The sequence below is a fragment of the Lolium rigidum genome, chromosome 5 (genome assembly GCF_022539505.1).
Source record: "Lolium rigidum isolate FL_2022 chromosome 5, APGP_CSIRO_Lrig_0.1, whole genome shotgun sequence".
Classification (NCBI taxonomy): Eukaryota; Viridiplantae; Streptophyta; class Magnoliopsida; order Poales; family Poaceae; genus Lolium; species Lolium rigidum.
In genome coordinates, this window is record NC_061512.1 from 107,603,719 (window position 1) to 107,614,871 (window position 11,153).

At 43.1% G+C, this 11,153-nt stretch overlaps 1 protein-coding gene across 1 annotated transcript; it reads left to right on the forward strand.

The window, feature by feature from the left end:
* The first annotated feature begins 3,443 nt into the window (after positions 1 to 3,443).
* Positions 3,444 to 10,246, forward strand: LOC124656237. Its single transcript, XM_047195018.1, has 6 exons — positions 3,444 to 3,783; positions 5,833 to 5,915; positions 6,652 to 8,637; positions 8,729 to 8,941; positions 9,022 to 9,146; positions 9,396 to 10,246. Exons 1-6 carry the CDS (start codon positions 3,781 to 3,783, stop codon positions 10,244 to 10,246), a joined length of 3,261 nt encoding a protein of 1,086 aa, XP_047050974.1. The 5' UTR covers positions 3,444 to 3,780.
* The last annotated feature ends 907 nt before the right edge of the window (positions 10,247 to 11,153 follow it).

Genomic DNA, 11,153 nt, shown 5'->3' on the forward strand with positions numbered 1-11,153 from the left:
AGATTCAGATGGAACCTGGAAAACCTCCACAACCTCCACCGGCGACGAAGGAATGTCCTACAATGAATTCGTTCAGACCTCGGTTATGTACCCAAAAGATCTAGATCTCAAGCTAGGGTTTGCAGAAGCTTACCACAACCGAAGTCATCAACGTAGAGGAAGAAGACGACCATCCGTGGCCAGTAGCCGCCGCCACATCTGTCGCCGCCGCCGTAAGCCTCGTCGACCGTGCGGGTGAGGTGCAGCCGGCCATGTCGCTAGATCGGGGACGGTGAATGAACTCGAAATGGGGAGGGAATGGGGGATTTGAATTTGTCAGTGAGAGAGCTGCCTATACGATGGCGAAAATTCAAGCGCGGTGACTGAATTCAGCCCCCCGTGATGCATCGCCCACTAAGTACTAGTTGCTGTATATTAGCAGCATCGCCCACTGAATTCAGCCCCCCGTGATGCATCGCCCACTAAGTACTAGGTAACCTCACCACTCTAAGTGAAGGAGTTACCATAGCACTGAGCTATCTGCAACCAAACATGCTGTAGGCTGCACGACCTGGAAAGAATGGCTGAAAACGGACAACCAAACGATGGGGACTGGGTTCCTTCTCCGCGCACAAAAGGCCGACAGATTACCAAACGACCCGCCAAAAGTAGCCCATAACTCATTCGCAACGCGTAATACCTCCCATCTCGCTCGCGCAGGCATGCATGCAGATGGGCCCAGACAACCAAACCCGCCCTACATGTTCCGCAATCAGCGCCGGCCGCACAGTCTGTACTGTTTGACCTGTATATGTACGGTGTCCAGTAAAAATGGCTTTTCGGTGCCGTGCTTGGAGAGCCAAGCAGAGAAAGCCATGCTCGTGGCAACGTGCTCGGTTTACTGCATACGATGGCAGCAACCGTCATGGGCTCCGGTTTCTTTATCCGCTCTCTCTCCGTCAACCACCGTACTACCTCTACGTATAATCTTTATTAAAAATCGAGCTATGTAATTTTTAACTAAGTTAAAAAAAACTAAAAACATCTACCATGCCATTAGATACATCATGATAATGATATACATTTTATTTCCGATAGCGGCGATTTGGCTCCCGGGAGCATTTGCTCCCGGTTTTTGCGAAAAATCAGAACAAATCGAAAATTTATCAAAAAATCCAAAAAAAATCATGCATGTACCTGACCATGGCACGCACCAACGTGTAAAATGTCGTTGCAAAATTTCATGGTATGCGCCCTGGACAAAATGACAAATTTCTGACATGAAATGAGATCCAAAAATTTGAATCTCAGATCTGGAAATTTGTCATTTTTGCCCAGGACGCATACAATGATATTTCGCAGTGACATTTCACAAGGTGGTGCGTGCCATAGTCAGGTACGTGCATGATTTGTTTCGGAATTTTTTGAAATTTTTTGAAAAACAAAATTTGCTCCCCAAAATCCGGGAGCAAATGCTCCCGGGAGCCAAGACGAATTTCAGATATGGTATTATAGATCACAGTGGATTTCCTGATAGCTTGGTCAAACTTCACATCATTTGACTTTTTTAGTTTTTTGAAAAGGAGGTAGTATAAGTTAGCTATACCCTCCGGTCATAATCCATTGAACCAAATTTCGGCACCTAATGGAGTTTTGTGAAATAAGTTAATGTCCTCATTACTTTGTTGCTACCTTAAAGGCATGCAGAACGATGCAGATGATTAATACACGATTTTTTTGTGGGATGAGAGGAATGCAATAGTTTTTGGCAACAAAAGCTCTATGTTGTCTGCCAATTTAATTTCGGAAGAGTGGTCGCTTGTATCGGCCAATTTGGTATTGGCTTGTTTTTGAAAACTTACGAGCTGTTTAAAAAAAGGAATCTCAAAACGGATTTGTTGCTTTTGATATTAAGATGGATTAATAGTTCAGCTCTTCCAACCAGTTTTCATGAGTTAATGCGCTGAGGTAGTCCATTGTACCCCTAGACCTATCCTAGGGTTCACTTTACCATGGAACTCTGATTTGGTTCAAAATTCAATTAGCCCTTTTTTTTTACCTGCTTTGACTCTGTTTCTTCCATAGTAGGAAGTGATATCGTCATATTAGATCAATGTACTATTATAGATTGGCTTACCAGAGAACTGTTTCAATTTTCGGTGCAGTTAGAGTTGTGAACCCAAAATTATTTAGCTTGAAACTAAAAGAACGCACATATAAATTTGAGCTACATTGGTCACTAGGATGAGTTTCAGGAGGTAAAAAAACTTGTTCTTCTCTCTTAGATAACTAACCATTTTCCCCTACTTTCTGACCCATCTTTTTAAGAAGATTTGTACTAGGACTCTAAACTGAGCCCAAATCTACGGGTGGCACGTGCATTGTCTCGCAGTCCCATAATTCCGCTAACACTATGACACGCTCCAATGCATGTACAATTACAACGGCGCAGTGTGTAAGAATTATTATACAGACGAATGAGCATACCTTTAGTTTCATTTTAAGTCAAACTTTTACATGTTTGATCAACTTTTGAAAATCTTGTTGAAAAATTTATAACATGAGATTAATATAATATGAAACTATATTCCAAAATCCATTTAGTTACTTTTTTTTGCGAATTTCATTTAGTGATATTAATTCCATGTCTTTTTTCATTTAGTGATATTAATTCCATCTCATAACTATGGTCACAATTTTCTATTAAATTGATCAAAACTTCATAAAAATTATCTTAGGATAAAACTAGATATATACTTAGGGCATGTACAGTGGTAGTGACTCAGCTGTCTGTAAGCGGTAGTTATAGATGATTTTGGTGATGTGGAGGAAAGAGAATGATGAGAGAGAGGGAGGCTGTCTGTAAAGTTACAGACAGTCTGTAGGCTTCTTACAGACGCCTTACAGACAACATTTTTGTTGTTGTATAAAGGGTGTCTATAACTTATACTCACACATGATTATGGCTAAAAATAGATAGCTTAAAGACAGACCATTGTAGACGCTGTCTATACTATTGTCTATATATGACATGGAGTGATATTACAAACACGATGTGTCTAGACCATTGTACATGCCCTTATGGACCGAAGAAGTAGGTACTTCAGTACCTTCCACCGTCCATTGGATTTGCACAGACAAGTTACGAACAGTGGAGTAGATTTTTTTGAGCAGAAGCCAAATCTTGGGAGATAAACGATCGAGTGCCCATCGTGCCCTGATTTTTAGCCCACGATCGCTCGCTAACTCCCCGTCCAAATCCCGATCCAACCCGTTAACCCCGAATCACGCGCGCGCAATCAGCGCGGATTAAGCTGACGGACGGTTTCCTCCCAAATTCAAACGCCTTAACCTTAAACCACGTTAATTAAGCCTGTAAATACGCTGTTACACAGCCTCCGTTAATATCCCACGAAGGAAGGTCCATTATTGCTCCTGGCACATACTGCGCTAGCTATCCTCTCTATACTGTGAACCGCCTCTCTCTCTCTCCTCCTCCTCCCCTGCCTTCTCCCCCACTTCTCCCCTGCGTTTAAGAGGAGCCTGATCTCGTGCATTGCTCCGGCACTACAAGCGGTGCCGGGGTCTCGCCTCCTCAATCTCCTGGCGACGATAAAATGTTCTTGAGGTCGAGCTGCTCGGAGGTTCAGCGCAGCTGACCTGCTGGACTGCTGAGGTCTCGGTCGAACCCGGTATCCTGCAGATTTGGGAGCTGGGGTTTTCTTGAGTTCTGGAGGCCGATCGAAGCCGTTGCGTCTGATCCCTTGGGAGATTCTCTGGAGCGGCGGAAGGTAGCGAGGCATGGTACGCGCTTCTATCTGTTCTGCTATTCTCATGTAACATTTGTTTTGCTTTCTACTTTTGGGGTTCCCTGCTGCCGCAAGAAATGTGCCCGGAGCCAAATCGGTTGGTATTGGCGAAAAAGGTTGTGTTTCTGTTTTGGTCGATTGTGCGTCAGAGATTGGGCCATTGCCCAACAGGGCTTTGTTGCTGCAGATAGAAATCCCATTTGGTTGGCCCCGTGAAAGGCAACTTTTTAACCGTGCCGACGGAATATTTTTTTATTTCATAGAATGTCCAACAGCAATCGAAAACGCAGGGATCAGCCACCACAGAAAAAGTGCAAGAAATTCCTGTAGATATTATGTATCATTACATTCCGGATTATAAGATGTTAGCTTTTTCTGAATTGTATGAATCCAGACGCATTTCTGTGTATCTGTTCACTCATTTCAGTCTGTATCTAGTCCACACTGAAATATCTAAAATATCTTATAATTTGGACGGAAGCAAATGTCATGGTTGTCATACACATAAGATTTTTCTTAAGAGGTCTAACGTTTCACTAGAAATACCATGGAATTGTATGGTAAAGCATTCCATGGGAATTTTAGAGAGTCCATGGACTAAATGGACCCTATAGGAAAAACCCCATGGATTGGAATCCTACATTTTTTTTTAGAAATCCTTTGGTCTAAAGAGTTCCTGAAGGTGGTACTTCTGCTTAGGATTCAAAACAAAACGGTGATAATAATATGATAGTGCGTAATTATCCCTATCGGGGCACAATGTCATGTGTACCTAATTGAGCTATAATGATGGTAAGTTAGTTTATTCTCTAATAGTTATGAAGAACGCCAATGGAGAGAAAATCCTTCAGGTAAGTATGGAGTAATCAGCTAATCGGTCAATCATTTATCGGTGGCAAAATACACAAATTTTCACTTAGTATAACACATGTATAAGAGAGAAATAAACACTTTATGGGCCTCGATATTGTCAGCCCATTACTTCTCCAAAGCCTAAAGCCCAATCAACCATATATTCCCTTCTCAATCTCCCTCCGACTTAATCTCTGGAGCCAGCACTCCACTACCTCCCTTAGATGCTCTAAGGGATTGAGCTCTTCAGAGGGACAAATGCACAAGGAAAAAGGGGATGGAAAAGTGGAGCCTTAGCATATACTGTATATTTCTCATGAGGCGTGCATGGGCTATTGTAGGTGTTTTAATGGGATGGATGGATGTGCTCATGTCATCTGGATCTGTATGCCGGTAGTCTAGCGAGCTCTTGTACTCCTGATTGTTACTCCTCCATTTCATGTTCATTTGTCACTTTTGACCACTTCATATGTTCACAAATACATCTCACCTCACCTTTCACATTGTCCGGATACACGTTCCCATCCCCCTCCCACACCCCCACATTTAGCAGACCCACAGTAATATTGTTTAGATATGATTAAGGCTATTTTTGTGATTTTATACTAAACTAGATGATTTCCTAGTTCTGCGTGCCTTAGTCAAGTGTGACAACTATTTGCGAATGGAGGGATAATTAAGGGTAACTAAGAAAGGTACACTAAGGTTTTTTAGACAATGTATGTCTAATATGTGTTGGATCACACCATGTACTCGTAAGTTAGCCTGCCAGCGCCGCAATATCATTTTCCTACCTCTCCCTCTAAAGAATGCTATTTAGAACCTCGATAATTTCCTTTAGACAATATGCACGCGACTCAGTTGAGGAAAGTGCAGCTAAACTTATAGGTTTATCAGACCCAAGAAAATAGTGTCAAGTAGGGCCTCTAGTGCCGTCTAAATTGCTCAAATTATGTCATGTCTACACTACCACCATCCTTCCTCACTTCCTTGCCCCTTTCTTCCATGTTTTCTATCCGTCTCCATTCTCTTTGTTGTACATAGACCTTTCTTCATTTCCTATTTCCTTCATTCCTTATCTTGTATGTTCCCTTAGTTTTCTTCATGTCTGCTAACATACCCATCTTTTCACCATTTTCTTTGTCTTATAGTACCGTGAATAACTTCCATATCATTTTTTATCATTATGCAGGCTACTGTATGTGAGACCTGTGGCGATGTTGGTTATGAACATCTTCTGCTATCTTGCGATGACTGCAAGTGCGCCACACACCAGTATGCTTTTCTGTCCACTGTTATACCTTTTCTTTTAAAAATAGCATGTACTAACATAGATGCTGAGTTGATAACTGTTTGTAACAAGGACAAAGTAGTAAACTCTATGCAAGAGAAAACTGAGAATTATTCCAGACAGTCTGGTGCATTAAAATGCCTTTGTTGTAAGATGGTAAATAATAGTGTAAAATTCAAAGCAGCGTTCTATCATTGGGAGCAATGTTAAACTTACCAAGGTAGAAAAAATGCATTTTTGTATGAAGGGAACTAAGTGCACATACCTGCCTTTCAACTCAGTATTTACCACGTGTTTCATCTCATTCTGAATAAGCCACTGATGGTATTTTGTCAAAGAAAGCAACATGTGATTCTTAGACCATGAGACACATGTTTTTTTCTTGATTTCTAGTAAAGATGTGATAGTTATGGTACTATGTTTTTCTATAGCTAGTGCAACAAAGTAGTTGAATTGTTGATATGTTTGCAAAATAGGAACAAGTAATCTTAGCTTGCTCGTCTGTTTGCAAATTCCAACTTGTTACATAAAAGTTTTGGCAGCACTCATGGTGGAGATGTAGATCAATACTCATTCAAATTTATTATATTTCTTTATATTATGCATGTTCTTATGGGAATTTACTGTTGGTCAAATTTGGTGTCTTACAACACTTATCCTTTTGTTGCTTTTGCAAAATGTACTGATTCTCTTTGCTTATTGTGATTAATCATTTTGTAGATACTGTCTAGCTGAGGTTTTGTTTGATGGATCATCACTAGAACGCTGGTTCTGTAACCAATGTCCACGAAAGCGTGGTGAAGTTACTCACGAGGAATCTTTGCATAAGGCGTCAAATCATGCTGATTCTGGTTCAGCAGCATGCCAGGCAAGTACCACGAGTGTAGAGTCAACAATGGAAGCACGACCATACAGAAACCATAAGAGCAAATCAAAAAGGTCACATATGCGACCTGTAGGTAACAAGACCAGTACAAGAGACTGCAATGGTCCAAATATTTCTTGTGCTAGTGAGAAGGCACTTCATTCCTGTGAACTCATCTCCATGGAAATATCTAAGGCCAGCAATGATGAGAATCAGCAGGTTGATGATGAACATTCTGTTCGTCCAATAAACAACAATCATGATGCAAATCGCTTGCCAGCAAGGATAAACAAAATTAATCCCGAAAAGCCGGTGGAAGAATTTGAACCTCCAGGTGCTGCAGAGCAGTTGAACCCCCCAAAGGATAGTAACTGCATATCGTCAGGGAACCTTGAAATTGAATATCCAAAGGATTGTCGCCTGACACCAGTCTTAGCAGCGGAAAATCAGAATGAACCATCAATGCTACTGGATCAGGCGAATTCAAGTTCTTTATCAGAAACCACTTTGAAACAAAAGGTTCTTCGGGAGGCCAGTGATACAGCTGTGGAACTTTCAGGTACTGTTCAAAACCGTGTAAAGGACAATCCAAAGAAGCGAAGACGGCTCATTCTATTGGATGATGACTATGATGGAGAAGAGGCTGCAGATGTGCAGTCAGAAGATTTTAATCATCGGGCAGATTCAAGTTCTTTATCAGAAACAACTTTGAAAAAAAAGGTTCTTCCGGAGGCCAGTGAAAAAGCTGTGGGACTTTCTGGTACTCTTGAAAACTGTGTGAAGGACAATCCAAGGAAGCGAAGACAGCTCATTCTATTGGATGATGCCGATGATGGAGAAGAGGCTGCAGATGTGCAGTCAGAAGATCTTAATCATCGGGCGGATTCAAGTTCTTCATCAGAAACCACTTTAAAACAAAACGTTCTTCTGGAGGTGAGTGGTACAGCTGTGGAACTTTCTGGTACTGTTCAAAAATGTGTGAAGGACAGTCCAAGGAAGCGAAGACAGATCATCGTGTTGGATGATGACGATGATGGAGAAGTGGCTGCAAATGTGCAGTCAGGAGATTTTAATCATCGGGCGGATTCAAGTTCTTTATCAGAAACTACTTTGAAAAAAAACGCTCTTCTGGAAGCCAGTGATACAGCTGTGGAACTTCCTGATACTGTTCGAAACTGCTCAGAAGAAAATTCAAGGAAGCGAAGAGAGATCATCCTGTTGGATGATGACGATGATGGAGAAGTGGCTGCAGATGTGCAGTCAGGAGATTTTAATCATCGGGCGGATTCAAGTTCTTTATCAGAAACTACTTTGAAAGAAAACACTCTTCTGGAAGCCAGTGATACAGCTGTGGAACTTCCTGATACTGTTCAAAACTGCTCGGAAGAAAATTCAAGGAAGCGAAGACAGCTCATTCTGTTGGATGATGACGATGATGGAAAAGAGGCTGCAGATGTGCAGTCAGGAGATTTTAATCACCCGTCTCTTGAGTGCGATGGATCACTGAGCAAGCTCAGAATAGACACGGAAGTTTGTGTGGAAGAGACTGTACATACTGGAGAATTGAATGATCGAAATCTCAGTGCTGCACAGCTGGATATTTTGATTCCCGGATCTTCTGAGATTACTCAGCCTGTAGAGAAACGGAGGCGATATACACTGGCGAATGAAGATGACGAAGATGGAGAGGTTATTATTGGTACCAGCAACTCTCCAAAGTTGACATCGGAAACTTTAGTTGCAAAGGACGATGGTCTCCAATCCAGAATAAAACTCGATTCAGAGTCTGCCAATCAGCAAAGACGTATGTTGTCACAACCCATTGATGAACCTATCTGGAGGTATGCAGATTGTCCTTGCCCCAAACAATAATAGTTATTTTATTGTGTAAAATACTGATGTCTCCTCACTCTTCTGTTTTTATGTCAACAGTGGACTCCTTAAGATAAACAATGAAGTATTTGTCTCACTTGTTGCACACATGTCGTCCAAAGCATGTAGGCCTGTGTGGGAATTGTCAACGTCGTTGCAGCCAGTAATTGAAGTAATCAAGCTCCCTCAGTTGGAAGCCTGGCCAAAGAGCTGGAAGGTTTCAGGACCTACTGATGGTGACATTGCATTGTATTTCTTCCCGCCCAGCATGAGGTGTGTATGTTTGCCTTTATGTTTCTCTGCATTTCCTTCTGCTCATTGTGATAATAAAGGTCTGACATTATCATCTCTAGCCCAAGTAAAGAGTCAGATGTTCTAGTGGAGGAAATTATTGATAGCGGTGCTGCCATAAAAGCTGTTGTTGGTGTTGCTGAGCTGCTAATCTTCCCCTCCACAATATTGCCAGAGCAATATCATGGTACGTATCGAATTGGACATTTACTTTCTTATTTCTGCATCGCCTTCATACACTACATGAGACATGCCATTCTACCTAGTCAGCATGCTTAACATGAGATTATGCAGTTATGTGTGGTTATTATCGATCTGCTTATCTGGGGGCCTATTTTCCCACCAACTAAATATTGCACATGAAAGATAAGCCTTGTTTTGCATCATAAACCATGGCTTACCAGTCACTCATCAAAATTTAATTTGTTTTGTACAGTCTGCCAGGGCAAACACTACCTGTGGGGAGTGTTCAAGCGCAGGGAAGATGAGTCTGACAAAGATATTTTAGTTGAAGAACAAGATGCTTCAGCACGTGCCAAGGAAGGGGAGATGCAAGAACACCATTTTATGGACCAACAACATGCACTGCAATGTGAGTCACCAGACCATGGAAGTTCTGCTGCGAAGCGTGCCGTTCATGTTGATAATCAATTGCTGGTGAAGCACAACTGTGAGGCGCAAGAGGGGGCGATGAAATCTACCATGGGTGAAGGCCTACTCTCACCTGGCAATGATTCATCATCCGTAGAGCTAAACTCTCCAGAAACTAGATCAAATTGCTTCATGCAGCCAAGATCTGATCCTAAACTGCACGTGCCTGAAGAAGCGGACCACCAGGAAGATGAGCAAAGCTTCACCAGGCCATCAACTGACCTTGGACCTTCCGCAACCACTGTCAAGTTGATCGATTCTGCGGGGGCAGTGCCTCCCACGACTCATCAGTTGTTTGGATTCGTCACAGCGCGGACACCGAGAGCACAGCAACTCATCCAGGAGATGGTTGACGAAGGTGCACTTTTATTCTCGGTGGCTGAAGAGACTGCGACCGTGGGATCCAGGGTAGGCAATGATACCGAAGTGCAGGTACATCCGACAATGCAAGACCGCCGCCAGCCCATTGGATTCGTTCCACTGGATGATGATGTGGCTTCGGAGGCCTGCCTGGAACTGTTCCCAGTCCGGCAGGAGCATAATGGATGGACTCCTAGGGTAGAAGCTAGCAAGGAGGTAGATCTTGACCTGAGCCTTAGCGCGCGCTCAGGAGCACCGTTGGGGTCGTTCCTGTGATAGTGTAATGTTTGCTGCATAGGCATCGTGTTACATAACTGAGCGAGTTAAATTTTCGTTCAGAGTTGTAACGTGCTGTAGTCTACTATTAGATGGGCGCCAGGCCAAAAGAAAATGCAAAAGAATCCTCTCATTGGCCTTTTCCATGGCTGTTGGTTGCTGCAATTTGCAAAACTGAAGAACAAAATCACAATAGATGTTAAAATATTGATAACTACAAATTTGGGAAATAAAAATGACTACATGGGCAGGGTAATTGGAGACGAGAAGTGGATTGATTCAGCCTCGGACGTTGCTACCATGCCCTACGAACTACGAAGGCCTTCGCTTCCGGCGGCGGCACAACGTTCTTGTGCATCTTAAGCTCCAGCGCTTCCCTCATTTCCACCTCATTTTCTGTCCAGATTGCAAAAAACAAGCAAGGCCTCCCTTGAGAGCCATGGATTTTGTCGAGAGAAACCAGAGGAGCGAGTTACTGGAGATGGGCAGTACGTGCTGGTGGACTGGGCCTCTGATGCATATGGGTTAATCATTTTTGGGCAAAAAAGCTGGGCGGGCCATGGCCCAGTCTTGCCCTCCGCCAGTGAACAAATGTGGTGTGGTTTCATAATTTTCACGGTTGTTTAATTCCATCAAGTGGAGACCTCCACGTCTGTGAAGTGTGTGATTGACAAGAGAGCCACTACCTCAAGACTGGGGATAGAGCCCCTCCCACCCCAGTGACGATGAACCTTGGCGACTCGAGGGAAACCAAGGCGGCGACGCGGTGATCCGGTGGCCTCAACGCGATGATGGAGGTGTGGCTCCCCTGCTCGGAGGTGTTGCCCTTGTAGTGACGGCGTGCGATCCAGGTCAGTCTTGTGTTGTATGGGCTTGGGTGGGCTCGTGGATTGGAGGTCATTGTCGC

What these genes read in the sequence shown, in the direction of transcription:
- LOC124656237 (XM_047195018.1), top strand. An exon ending in TGCAAGTGCGCCACACACCA is followed by an intron (nt 5,916 to 6,651) that starts GTATGCTTTTCT and finishes ATCATTTTGTAG; the next exon opens with ATACTGTCTAGCTGAGGTTT. An exon ending in ATTGATGAACCTATCTGGAG is followed by an intron (nt 8,638 to 8,728) that starts GTATGCAGATTG and finishes TTATGTCAACAG; the next exon opens with TGGACTCCTTAAGATAAACA.